The 14752-nt window shown below is 40.3% G+C and overlaps 1 protein-coding gene across 6 annotated transcripts in view; it reads right to left on the reverse strand.

Annotated features, from left to right (window-relative positions):
- PLEKHG1 (pleckstrin homology and RhoGEF domain containing G1) overlaps nucleotides 1-14752 on the reverse strand; it is a 223253-nt gene that overhangs the window by 40081 nt on the left and 168420 nt on the right. For all 6 annotated transcript variants that reach the window (XM_032407660.1, XM_032407664.1, XM_032407663.1 and 3 more), the window contains one exon: nucleotides 4184-4253. In XM_032407660.1, the coding sequence (XP_032263551.1) occupies nucleotides 4184-4253 (70 nt within the window). The remainder of the gene's footprint in view (nucleotides 1-4183; nucleotides 4254-14752) is intronic.

The raw sequence follows: 14752 nt of genomic DNA on the forward strand, positions 1-14752 counted from the left end.
TGTCTATTTTAAAATCAACTGGGATTTCTTTTGTGTGATTATGCCGCAAAGTGGCTATATCAGTAGGCTCATCATTTCATTTTGCTTTCAATTTTTTGGAGACTGCCTTTTTAACTTTAGTTTTATGAGAAAAAATATTTACATCGTTTCAGGGTCAACTCTGTAAGAAAATGCATATTCAAAGAAGTCTAGCTTCTATTCCTTCCCATTTTGGTCTATCCCTTCCTTCCTTATCAGTGATCAATTTTTAATTTTACAGTTGATTCTTTCTTTTTTAAGATTTTATTTATTTTATTTGTCAGAGAGAGAGAGAGTACAAGCAGGGGGAGTGGCAGGCAGAGGGAGAAGCAGGCTCCCCGCTGAGCAGGGAGTCTGATGCGGGGCTCGATCCCAGGACCCTGGGATCATGTTGAGCTGAAGGCAGACGCTTAAGCGACTGAGCCACCCACGCATCTCTACGCTTGTCTTTTTGTCACCGTCTCTTTGGAGCAGATTTCTGGAAGGAGGACTGCTGGATTACAGGATGAATTCAAATGTGATCTTGCTAGATATACTCAAATTCTCCTCCACAGGGCCTGTGCCATTCTGTTCTTCCACAATTACAGGAGTGCCTGTTTCCCCACGCCCTCACCAACTGCATAGGCTGCCAAATTTTCAAACAGAGTCCTTTTTAAAAATTTAAATTAGTTGTCAGTTTCCAAAAGTTGCAAGATCAAAATATCTTGATTTCAGGTTTCTCCTGAAAACGTATTAGATCCACGGGGCCTGGAGGCCAGTTTCATGCGACACTTCTGCCCTCACAACACGGGTGCTTCGGTGGCTCTTGCCTCCACCCGGGCCCGCACATGTGCTACCCTCACCGGAGCAGCCCCGAAGGCGCTGGAGCGTCTGGCCCTGGCTCCGTGGACAAGCCTGGCAAAGTGACTTGCCCAAGGTCGTCCAGTAAAGTAATGCCAGATGGAGCCTTTCTCTGGGTTTGCTCACACACTCTGATTTTCTTGCTTCTTCCCTGTCTCCTGCAGCACACTCAACATGCGATTGAATAATATCAGATTGACTTTCCTTAAGTTGAGGGACCTTTAGGATCATCTGAAATGCCAAACTTGAAAAGAATGGCTTTCAGGGGCTCCTGGGTGGCTCAGTCAGTTAAGCATCTAACTCTTGATTTCGGCTCAGATCATGATCTCAGGATCTTGGCATCGAGCCCCACGTTGGGCACCCCTCTGGGCGTGGAGCCTGCTTAGGAGTCCAAACCACCCCCCCCACCCCACTTGCACTCTTGCACACTCTCTCTAAATAAAGAACTAAAATCTTAAAAAAAATGCTTCAATGAAAATATATCTAAATTACATCATATGCTTGACCTACATACACCTATCCCCAATAAAGCCTCAAGACTTCTGCACAATTGAATTGCTGTGTATTTTGTCACCTCATGGCTCTATTCCAATATTAAATTAGGTTTTGATTTAAATCAGCTCTATGTTCTTAATGTAGAATTAAATGCATATTTGATCTTAGATTTATAAGTTCTGTGGACAATCCAAACAATGGTTTTATACAAAAATCAATAGCTCCTAGTTAATCCTTAAATGCCTTTATTTAATATACGTGCTACCCCAAATACTTTTTAGAAGTAATTAGGGAAAAAGAAGACAATGATAAAGAAATTAGATAAAAATAGATATTTCTTTCTGATTCAACTCTGTCAAATTGTAATTAGAGATGCAAAAATGAGATGTTTAATTATGAAAGAACCAAAATAAAAGAGATAGTTAGGGCTGGCCAATTGGGCGCATGGGGCACCCCTCAGCTGTTTATTGGTTGAATAGTAAAGAAATCTGCATGATTTTAGGGTTTCTTCTGTCATGGGGTCTATCTCTCTCTCTCTCTCTTTCTCTCTCTCTCTCTCTCTCACACACACACACACACACACACACTTTGATTCCTGAGAAGTTTTCACTAGACTCATGAGAAAGGCTTAATATGTAAGTAGCATCTGGGTGAGGTAACATGGACTTGAATTCATTCCAATGATATGAATGTTCAATGTCAGCACTTTCTTGAGGATAATCTCAATAAGTGGGTAGGGTGTGTGCACAGTGCATGCGTGGGTGTGCATGTCTGGGCACTGAAGGGAGAAGGGCACCAATGGGAGGGGAGAGGAGGAGGTTCAGGGGAGGTTGGGTCTCTGAAGATAAACTCTGTCTCCCTCCTAAATGCTGCCTAGGGTCAGCCCAGCTGATAGCCAAGATAAGAGACAGAAATGAGGATGGAGGTGAAGCAAGCAGGAAAGCAAGGAAACCTGTTCTAGGTGTTTCTACAGCCCTAGGAGCAGACAAATGGGAGCTGAATCAGCTGGGAGACAGCTTGGCCTGCCCACTGGGGAACTTGTATTTCTGTCCCTCCAGAGAATGGCCCCTGCAGCCCCTTGTGCTTTGATAAGCAGCAGGTAAGAAGTACTGTATTCTTCTTTTGTCAGGAAGGATTTTGGTAACCTCCACATGCCACAAAATCAAGGTCAAAGATGAATCTCTGTGTAAGCCCCAGTGATTCAGATTAAAGCAGAAGTCAACCACCAGCCTTCCCTCTTTCATTAATGGCCTCTCAATTAAAGCAATTTTCCATTCCTCCCCAGAGTCGAGCAGCTGGTTGTGTTTCAGAAAACGTAACATCGTCTAAATTTCAGGGTGCTGAGTGAGAAGCACCCCGTGCCAGGACCAAACACTCTCTCACAGTGCCCTGCCTCCATGTGAAAGTGTGGAGTGCTGAAGTCAGGCTTCTAATTAAACTTGGCAATATTACAATGAAAAAATGAGATCTGGGAGTTGGCAACGTGGCACATAAACAAACTTTTATGTGAATAATTAAGCCGGAGCTAAGCATATGCTGGACCGTCTTTAATCAACTTGTGATTACAGTTACCGGTAAAAGCCCGAGCGTTTCCGATCACTCCCATGTTGTTTACGCGCCGTGGCTATTCTAACATATCTTCTTTGATATACGCAGCACATCTTTTTCCCTGTTCCTCCCTCTTCCCTCTTCCTTCTCTTTTTCAAATTCCTGTCCTTTATAAGAATTAATTATGACACAGGGAACGTATGACAAGAATTGTGTGTGTAAGCACGAGTGTACATTTCACATGTTAACACGTGGACATCCACGCACCTGCCCACAGTCAGGAGGGTTTTATATGCAAGCCCATCAACTGCCTTTAAGGAATCACGCTTCAATAAAACCCGGAGTGTTATGTCTGGATTTGAAACCACTGGATGAATCTGTGGCTATAAGAAACGGCCCTGAAGCAAATCCTGAGCCAGATCAGGCATCTCATCTTGAAGTTCACAGCACACTCTGCAGCTCTAAATGAGGTGCTGATGCCTGGTTGATCCCCGAGCACCATCACGAAACTTGCTTACACCTCTGTACCCTTGAAACCACAACTGCAGAAATCACATGACATTTTGCTGCAAAATAATTTCCACGAGCCCTTTTCCAAACAAAAGTTGTTGCATGTTTAAGAGAAACTTAAGATAAGAGTCTATATAGAGTAGGTAGCACGCGGGAAAACTCTGTAAAGGACTGTCTTGTATGTTTCAGAACCCTGGTGCAGGGTCGGAGCCAACCATTTCATAAGCTTTAAAGGTCAGATCCTTTTCTTCTATTTTTCTAAACTATCAGTGTAGCTTAAGAAAAAATGTAGGAAAATGAGAATGTATTTTTAAGATATAAGAGATTAATTCTGCATCTCCTTAGTCCCCTCTCCCCCCTTAGTCCCCTCCCCCCCACGATAATTATATAGCCTAGGCTAGTGCCACGAATATTATAGATAAAATACCTAGATTCTAACAGATTTTTGTAGCTGGTCTTGAGGTATTCTCTGCGTATTTATTTTTCAAATATTACTCTATTCTGGATTTTCCTCCCCACCAAGCCCAAATTTCTTTCTTAGGAAAGATGCATAAGCATCATTCAGTAACGATACAAGTTCTAAGACAACTACTTACTGGGGACAGTAACACTTTTTTTTCCTTGCTAGTGGAAAAAAAGAAAAAACAGAGTGAGAGAGATTTGTGGGTAACTTCATCCAGTATGAAACAAACCAGTCATTTTAACTTTAAAATGAAAACAATTTGCAATCTGCGTCTGTCTTGGTTGTCCCAGAGAAATGAACCCTGCTTACCTTGGACACAAAACATTCTGCTATGGCCACAGGATCATTTTCACAGTTTTCCAAATCTTGCAGAAGTTCACTAATAAAAAAATAATAGCCAGAAAGTATTAGATTATAGTCTGATGATTGAGAACACTTTATGTAACTCAGAGGTCTGCACATTTATATGGCGTTTACGAGGAATCACTTTTTTTTTTTTTTAAGTAAGGATTTAATAGTGGTCAAAGCCAAAGTACACTCTCGAGGTAGGAGAGCAGGCAGGCCCAGAGGTGGCAACTGCTACACGGAATCATAGTTAACTGGATAACTGAGGACCTATTGTCATTATGTCCAAGGCTTAGATTAGGGACTTGCCCAAGGTCATGGTACCCCAGGGATTTAAATACAGGTCCGACCTTTAACTCTCCCACCTAGAGATAAGCCCTGCCTCACATTGAAGTCTTCTAGACGGTTGGCATTGTCTGTATGCATGTTCACACACACTTACTTACTCATTCATCAAATAGCTGCCTAGGTACCAAATGCCAGGCAAGGCATAAGAACAAACACATCAGTGAGCTGAAGGAGATACGGTCCCTGAGTGCTTGGAGCTCGGAATCCATTGGAAGAGTCAGACATTCCATGAAAGATCACACTAACAAATTATAATTATAAACAGAGAGGGAGTGCCTGCCTGGCTCAGTTGGTGGAGCATGGGACTCCGGATCTCGGAGTCATGAGGTCAAGCCTCATGTTGGGCATAGAGCTTACTTTAAAAAAAATAAATAAAATTATAACTGGAGATAGTGCTCTAAAGGAAAAATATGGTGGGAGGAAATATCTTTCCTCAGATGAAAACCTATCTTAGGGGCGCCTGGGTAGCTCAGTCGGTTGGGCGGCTGCCTTCGGCTCAGGTCATGATCCCAGGGTCCTGGGATTGAGCCCCGCATCGGGCTCCCTGCTCGGCAGAGAGCCTGCTTCTCCCTTTCCCTCTGCCTGCCGCTCTGCCTACTTGTGCTCTCTAACTCTCTGTCAAATAAATAAATTAAAAAAAAAAAAAAAGAAAAGAAAACCTATCTTATTTTTTAATGGCAGTAGCATTATTTTAAGGAACAGCATACTATTTCATTGTGTGGATACAGTATAATTAATGTAACCAACTTACTATTAGATAAAATTAAATTCCTGGGTCAAAGGGCATCACAGAGTTAAATGGTAACACATTTCCAAATTGCACTTTCTATAAGTTGTATTAATACATATTTTATGTTAAGTGTTTATTTTAATTAGAGGTATATTACATATTTAATAAAAAGTTAAATAGGGGCGCCTGGCTGGCTCAATCGGTAGAGCATAGGATTCCTGATCTCAGGGTCGTGAGTTCAGGCCCCACACTGGGTGTAGAGACTACTTTAAAAAGATAAAAAAAAAGTTAAATAGTAAAGCTAAATAATAAAAACAAGCAGTTTCTTACTTTCTGTTTCCCGTTCTCTACTGCCACTCTCGAGAAGCATTCTCAACGTCTTGCTGTTTCTATCCACGGCTCTAAACATGCCGATGCAGCGTTTTCAGCATTTTTTAATTTGAGATATTATTTACTTCCTAATTTCCCAAACTTCCCCTCATCTGATCTCAATGATTTCTATTATGAAATTTGATTAGATTAAAAGTCAGAGCTTACATTTTGAAGACTATATAAATATTATCCTCAGCTGAGCCTGGGAGTATACCATAATTACATTTCCTTTCTTGTACAACCATGTTTTCCCTAGAGTTAAAATCATCCACCCCCCCCCCTTTTTTTTTCTTAGTTTTCCAAGTACACACCACTAATTTATCCTTAAATTTTGCAATGGAAGGGTAACTCTCGCCTCCCTGTGTTCAAACATCAGATCACCTATTGGTTGTATTCTTTCTTGGTCATCTCCCTGCTGGAGCCCTCAGTCCTTCTGCCCTCACCTGAACAGGTTAACCTGCTCTCCACACCTGTTGGGTTCTCCCAGCACCATCCTGATGATGCACTTCACCGGCTCCTGTGTTAGATGCCCTGTTTCTTAGCTACCATTTCAGATGTATCCTTCTTTGGGCGATTACAACAGCCAGTAGCTGTCTGAGTCAAGGTAATAGGCAATACATTTTCTGGGACTCTTCCTGTTTTAGAATGTTCTCCCTTCCCACTTGGCTGATCATGTTACTGGATATAGAATTCTTGGTTGGAAATAATTTTCTCTGAGTATCTGTTGAATTCCAATGCTGCTGAGAAGTCCAGTAACATTCTGATCCATGATCCAGGATTCATGTGACCTGATTTTCTATTCTGGAAGCTCTTAGAATTGTCTCTTTGTTAACATAATTCTGAAATTCTGTGATGGCTGACTTTGGGGTGAGTCTTTTTTTTTTTTTTTTAAGATTTTAAATTTTTTATTACAGAGAGAGTATAAGCAGGGGAGCAGCAGCAGAGGGAGAAGGAGAAGCAGGCTCCCTGGCGAGCAGGGAGCCCGATGTGGGGCTCGATCCCAGGACCCCACGATCATGACCTGAGCCAAAGGCAGACGCTTAACCGTCTGAGCCACCCAGGCGCCCCAAGGGGTGAGTCTTTTCATGCACAGAGCCAACTTGACTATTTGGGAAATGTTCTTGAGCATCACTTCTCCAAGTGACCCCTGGATTCCTGAGACCCCTTCAGGAGTCTGTAAAGTCACTATTTTCATAAAAATTCTTAGGCAATATTGGTGTTTTTACTTTCATTCTTTCATGAGCATACAGCAGACTTTTTCAGAGGTGACATGACTTGGGATGAGGAAACAGATGGAAAGTAGAAGCTCACTTAAGAATCCAGTGATTTTCTAGGGGCGTCTGGGTGGCTCAGTCATTAAGCGTCTGCCTTCGGCTCAGGGTCCTGAGATCGAGCCCTGCATCGGGCTCCCTGCTCCACGGGAAGCCTGCTTCTCCCTCTCCCACTCCCCCTGCTTGTGTTCCCTCTCTCGCTGTCTCTCTGTCACATAAAAAAAAAAAAAAAAATCTTTAATTAAAAAAAAAGAATCCAGTGATTTTCTAGTAAGTCACACAATAAAGAAATTTGCAAAAATGTAAACCAATTCCAATATATACACAAATGTTAGGGGGAAAAGCTTATTTTTCTAAAAATGTGTGGGTTCATTATTATTGAATAAACTGAAGTTTTAACGATTTTTCAGTTTTAATTTCTATCATGATAAACAAAACATCATACACCATAAATAAAAAAAACCTTTTTGGGTCCTTAGTAATTTTGAAGTATGTACAGATCCTGGGACCAAAAAGCTAAGGAACCTCTATGCCTAAATTGGGTCTTTGATATTTCCTTCCCCCATTTTCTCTTCTCTCTTTGAAGCTCCTATTATTCACATTTTAGATCTCCTGGTGTGATACTCTAATCTTTCTTATTCTTCCTCTCCTATTTTCTATCTTCTTGTTTATTATTCGTTTTCTGGGAGACTTCAATTTTATTTTCTGTCCCCTCTATTAAATGTTTTCCTTTCTACTATCTGATTTTTAATTTCAGTGTTTTTTAAAAATATGCTCTTTAGATGGTTCTTATGTTACTGTTCTTATGAGTGCAAAATTTCTCTCTAAAGATTATGGTATTACTATTATTATTATTATTATTATTACTATTAATTATTTGCAGCTTTTCTTTCCTGCCTTTTTGCTTTCTGCTGAGCTCTCTTTACTGTTTGATCCTTTTGGCTTCTGTCATTCACGTTAGAGGCTCTCCCCAAATATCTGGGATCTTCAATTGTCCTTTCCTATTTGAAGGTGAGAGATGACAATGCCGATTGTAAACTATGTGAGAAGTGGAACTTTCCATGGGTCCTCTTCACTCAAGGCAGCTCTTCTCCAACTTTGTACTATTATGACCTGTATACACTCTAAAAAATTCTTTATGTGGATTATATCTACTGATATTTATTAGAAATTAAAATTAAATATTTTTGAAATCGGTCAATTCATTTAATAAGTCCAATACATGTAAATATAAATAACTTTTGTGAAAAACAGATTTTATAAAACAAAACTTAGTGAGAGGAGTAGCTTTGTTTTACATTTTTGCAAATCTCTAATGTTGACCCTAATGGAACACCGACGGATTCTCACATCTGCTTCTACATTCAATCTGTCACAATCTGTTATTTTTTTTTTAAAGATTTTATTTATTTATTTGAGAGAGAGAGAAAGAGAGTATGAGTGGAGGAGGAGGGGCAGAAGGACAAGCAGACTCCCCGCTGAGCAGGGAGCCCAATGTGGGACTTAATCCCAGGACCCTGAGATCATGACCTGAGCTAAAGGCAGATGCTTAACCGACTGAGCCAGTCAGGCACCCCTGTTATTTTGATGAAGTACACAGAAAACAATCTAGCCTCACATAGATATATCACTGGAAAAGAGAGGAGTCTTTGAATACCTGTTGAGAAAAGTGTGGATATTCTTTGATATTACACTGAAACTGAATGTATGATAATTTCTTAGAGATCTGTTGGAGTCTGAAACCATACCAATGCACTGTACCTTGTTACTTTAAAATCCACTGGTCTATCTTGCACATTGAAAGGATCTTTTACCAATGTTACCAAAGCATGATTTCAGGATAGTCCCAATTACAAACATTCATTCCTAATATTCCTTTTTTTTTTTTTTTTAAAGATTTTATTTATTTATTTGACACAGAGAGAGAGAGCACAAGCAGGGGGAGTGGCAGGCGGAGGGAGAGGGAGAAGCAGGCTCTCCGCCGAGCAGGGAGCCCGATGCGGGGCTCGACCCCAGGACCCTGGGATCATGACCTGAGCCAAAGGCAGACGTCTAACCGACTGAGCCACCCAGGTGCCCCCATTCCTAATATTCCTATAAAAACATTCCCTTTGTAAGATTATTTTTACTTTGGAAAATACAATCCTGATATTTATACCAATATCTCTTACAGATAGATGGGTATGAATAAATTAAAGATAGTTGAAATCTAATCATTGGGACCTAAGCACTGGGATGAAGAGAAACGGTTGAAGAAAAGTAATAGTCAAAGAAGCAACATTTCTGGGCCAGTGATTTCCATTACTGGAGGATGGAGTGCTCAAGATCTAGGTTTTGTGTCCAGGTCTTTCAATACACATCTTCTTTCTGATCAGAGAAGAATTTTGAGCAGAATCCATCATAGCTTAACAGAAATATTCCTTGACAATACTCAACTCCCTGTGTTCTATACGTTATGCTAATCAAGCTCCCTTTGAGCTTTACCTTCATCTCCAGAGGGGACTACCTGGTAGGAGGAAGTGTCTCAGGGGACGCCCCCAGGCTTCAGGTATAGCTCACCTGTAAATGAATGACTGGCATTCACTGCTCAAACCACAGGGTGGGAGGGAGCTCAGACACTTTCCAGTCCAACCCCTAATTTTAAGGTGAGGAAATCATGGCTCATACAAGGGAGGTAGCTTACCTTAGTTCACACAGCTAATAATTAATGGCCACAGCTGGGGTTAGTATCAGGGCTGCTGAATCCCAGTCATGCACTCTATTATAAACACATCTGTTGAAAGATTTATTTCCTGACCGACTCAAGAAAGCCAAGGGCTGGACTCTGCATTATGGTGTTTTCGGTGGGAGACCTTGTCTACCTGGGAGCCCTAGCTTGAGTCACCTAGCTAGCTTTCCTTTACAATCATTTTCCAAAACAGGACAAACACTAAGGATGGCAACAGTGAGGAGGAAGTAATGGGATTTCTTTTGTACTCTTGTTATAGGGCCACTGTCCTAACGTATTTGGCCCACCATCTTGTTTGCTCTCCTTTCAACAGTAATTATTGAAAGCCTCCATGTCAGGCATTGTTATAGGTACAAAGGTATGGGATAAAGAACATGGGCCTGTCCTATGGTGCTTATGCTCTGATCCGGGGTGGTAAATGTTAATAACTGAATACATAAAGAACATAGTATCAAACAAAAGCTAAGTGTGGGCAAGGATGTAAAGAATTGGAACTCTTGTACACTGTTGGTGGGAATACAAAATGCTGCAGCCTCTATGGAAAGCAGTTCTTCAAAAAATTAAAAATAGAACTACCATATAAGCCAGCAATCCGATCTCTGGGTATTTATCCAAAAGAACTGAAATCAGGATCTTGAAGAGATATTAACACACTCATGGTCATGGCAACACTAGTCACAATAGCCAATAAGTGGAAACAACTTAATCCATGGATGGATAAAGAAAATGTGGTATATACATACAATGAAATATTATTTAGCCTTTGAAAAGGGAGGAAATTCTGTAATCTGCGATAACATGGGTAAACCTTGAAGACATCATGCTAAGTGAAACAAGCTAGTCACAAAAGACACATACAGTATGATTCCACTTACTTGAGGAATCTAAAGGAGTCAAATTCATTGAATCAGAGAGTAGAATGGTAGTTACCAGGGGTTTGATGGGGGATGGGGAGAAATGGAGGAGTTGCTATTCAATGGGCAAAAAGTTCCAGTTAAACAAGACGAACAAATCTGAGAGATCTGCTGTACAACATAGTACCTAAGTTAAAAATAATGTATTGTACACGTAAAATTTTGTGAAGAGGGTAGTTTCACGTTAAGCGTTCTTACATAATAAAATAAAATTTGAAAGCACCATTTTGCTAAAAACATAAAAACCTAAATGAAATTACAATAGAAACTCGCATGTCATAACACATTATCACTTAATGAGAAACATTTACGTGAAAAATAATGAAGTATTGGTTTTACTGAAAAAAGAAACAAAACACAATATGACACTATGCTCTGTGATACAAAGCAAAAAGGGCAATGTGGGGAGAGCAACTGAGGCTGGGTGGGTGTGGAAGGGCACTGGAGCAGTCACGGAGGGCTCCTGAAGGAGGTGATACTGGAGTATGGGGAGGGCTGAAGAAGAAAGTCCTTTAAGAAATCAGTTGAGCACACCAAGCTCATTCTGGACTCGCTTGCGTGAGGTTACAGAAAGGATGCCCTTGTGGCTGGAGTTTGGTGAAAATAGGAGCATGGGAGAAACAGGAAGAAGACTAAAAAATAATATGCCCTGTACTAGGGGAGCACAAATGTGGCCACGGAATGTGGTATATCAGCCACTGAAGATACTCCAGAAAGAACAGGACCGGCGTTCTGGAGTTACAGCCTAAGGGTGGAGACCAGGTTTCTCACTGCATCATTGTATCTAATGAACAGCTCCACCGGTACATTGGCAGGAGGGAGTGATCCACAGATTGTGTTCTGTACTCACAGCTAAAATTAGAGTCATCCCACCTTCGGGTTTTGGGTATTTTCCCTTTTCCCTGAGTTCCAAATATTTCTTCCTTTTTGAGTAGGACTATGAAAAAGAAGGTAACATTTCTTACTTACATTTCTTGTTCGGGTGTGCAATTAGAGGAAACACCGTTCTCTTTTACAGAACATATTACATGTAAAATTTTCTCTGACCAGTGATGTGAACTTGAAGGCAGGAACTGTATTTTGAGCTTGAAGATTCCACTGCTTCACAGGGAATAAGAGGCAGGAAAGGGGCCTCTCCCCTTCCAGTCTACAATAGCCTCTGAGCACCACTTCCTTTCCCCACCTACCTAACTAGGTCAGCTGGCATTCCAAGCTGTTGCGTCCACAAAGGCACACGTGCACGTGGGAACAGAAAATGGAATGAGGTTAACAGCACCAAATGTTCCATTAATCTCACTGATACATTAACACTGGCCTTGAAAGTCCACTTGAAAAAAGCCTGCGGGTAAAAACATTTCTACCACTGTGCAGAAGTTAAAGAGATTTTGGTGGTGGGAAAATGCTCTAAAAGAAAAAACTTCCCGGGTGCCTGGGTGGCTCAGTTGGTTAAGCAACTGCCTTCAGCTCAGGTCATGATCCTGGAGTCCTGGGACCGAGTCCCACATCGGGCTCCCTGCTCAGCGGGGAGTCTGCTTCTCCCTCTGACCCTCCCCCCTCTCATGCTCTATCTCATTCTCTCTCTCTCAAATAAATAAATAAAATCTTAAAAAGAAAAAATAACTTCCCCCACCTTCCATTGCCTTCATGTTCTATGTATCCCATGATTCACTTTCTAAATTACCTTTCAAGGAATAAAAAAAGGATGACCCAAAAAACTTTTTTTTTTTCCACTTAGACTAGACTTAGCTGAGTGTTTTATAAGCAGTGACTTGACAAATACAGAATAAAGAGAAAGAATTAAAGGGAAAGGGGAGATTTTACTCTCATCTTCTGAGGGAGGAAGAGAGCTTAGATTATTTTAATTTGCTAATAATTTTAAAATAGAAATTCAATGTAAGGAATGGTCTCTCCTCACTCTTCATTCTTAAAGAAAAATTCAAATTACAGTTTAGGTAACTCTTCTCTATTCCAAGAGAAGGATGAGTGTATAAAACAGGTGGCATTTTTTGGGCACCTGGGTGGCTCAGTTGGTTAAGTGACTGCCTTCGGCTCATGTCACGATCCCGGAGTCCTGGGATCGAGTCCCACATTGGGCTCCTGGCTCAGCGGGGAGCCTGCTTCTCCCTTTGACCCTCTCCCTTCTCATGCTGTTTCTCTCTCTCAAGTAAATAAAATCTTTTTTTTTTTTTAAAGATTTTATTTTTATTTATTTGACAGAGAGAGACAGGGAGAGAGGGAACACAAGCAGGGGGAGTGGGAGAGGGAGAAGCAGGCTTCCCACTGAGCAGGGAGCCTGATGCGGGGCTCGATCTCAGGACCCTGGGATCATGACCTGAGCCGAAGGCAGATGCTTAACGACTGAGCCACCCAGGTGCCCCTCAAATAAATAAAATCTTAAAAAAAAAAAACAAAAACAGTTGGCATTTTCTTCTTTAATTGGAAGTAAACAAACAAACAAACAAAAGTTGTGGGAATTTAGGGGCACATTCAAAGGGGAAAGTAGTTTCTTTTGACCGACCTAGTTTCCTGACCATTTAGGGATTTCTTCCAGACACCAAACCAGAGACTTAAATTTCTAGGCTATCACAGGGATTACAAGAGGAAAGAGAAATTTGGCTACAAAAAGGAAAACAAAAACGAAGTATCAGCTGCATTCCAAAATGTTTTATGTTGGAAGATTTTGTGAAATAACGATTTAAATCTAGTCACATACCAAAATTAAATAAAGATAGTGTGAGGGAAAAAGTTATAGATTATGGTCATTTATGAAGATGCATGAAAAATTTCTTAAAAAAAAATACAAACAAATCAAATTTATCAGGGCACAAATATATAAAACATCATGACCAGGTAGGGTTTATTTCAGTAATGAATGTATGATTCAAATAGAATGCCTATTAATATAATTTATCATATTATGAATAGAAAGAGAAAAATCATATGCTAATTTTCTTGAAGGCAGATTAAGCATTCAATGAAATTTAATATTCATTCGCAATATCCTAGCAGAATAGGAAAAAGCATTTATGTAAATCCCAGAACGAACATCATAGTTATTATTAAGAGAGTTAAAGCATTCCTGCTAATGTCAGAAAGACGATAAGGATACCAACATCGAATCAACACAGTATGAGAAGACTTACCCAAACGATAAGATACCAAAAAACATAATGGGTAGAAGAACTATAAAGGAAGACAAAAAAATTTCCCATTTTCAGATACTAGTGTCCACACAGAAAGCCCAAAAGATCTATAAACTACTATTAGAACTAATGGAAAAGCTTAGAAAGTTAGTTGGATACACTATCAACATATAACAATCAACAGCATTCCCAGAGGACAATAATAGTCAATTTCAAAATAGAACAAATATTTTAGTCAAAATAACATCAAAAAGAATAAGTTTTTATTCCCAACCAACCAAAAAGGCTTGTTTATGGATATGTTTATGGATGGGATGACTCAATATTGTAAAGATGTCAATTCTGCCAAAATTAATCTACATTAAATGTAGTTCCAATAAAAATCCTAACGGAGTTCTTCAGGGAACTTGACAAACTAAAAAATCACTTGACAGTGCAAAGAGTCAGGAAAAGCTAAGCCAATGTTGAAGAGTAATGTGGGCTTAATAATGAAAACAATGTGGTATGGGGCAGAGATGGACAAATAGAGTAATGCAGAGCTCAGAAACAGACCCATACATACATGTAAACTTCACATGGGAGGAATGTGGAGGTACAAATCAGCACAGAAAGGATATACTTTTCAATCAGTGGTGATCAGGCTATTGGGTAGACATAGGAAAACAAGAATTTGGATTTCCTACCATATACCATACCTACATCAACTATAGCAAGGTTAAAGACAAGGCAAAATTTTAAGACTTTTAGAAAAATAATAGAGCATATTTATGAACAGAGATTACAAGATAATTTTTTTAAAGATTTCGTTTATTTATTTGAGAGAGTGAGAGACAGCACAAGCAGGGGGAGCGGCAGAGGGAGAGGGAGAAGCAGACTCCCTGCTGAGCAGGGAGCCTGATCAAGGCCCAATCTTAGGACCCTAGGATCATGACCTGAGCCGAAGGCAGACACTTCACCAACTGTGCACCCAGGCGCCCTATAAGATAATTTTTTAGACACAACACAAAATCCACATTATTATAAAATG

Source organism: Phoca vitulina, unplaced genomic scaffold, assembly GCF_004348235.1.
Source record: "Phoca vitulina isolate PV1807 unplaced genomic scaffold, GSC_HSeal_1.0 scaffold9, whole genome shotgun sequence".
NCBI classification, from domain to species: domain Eukaryota; kingdom Metazoa; phylum Chordata; class Mammalia; order Carnivora; family Phocidae; genus Phoca; species Phoca vitulina.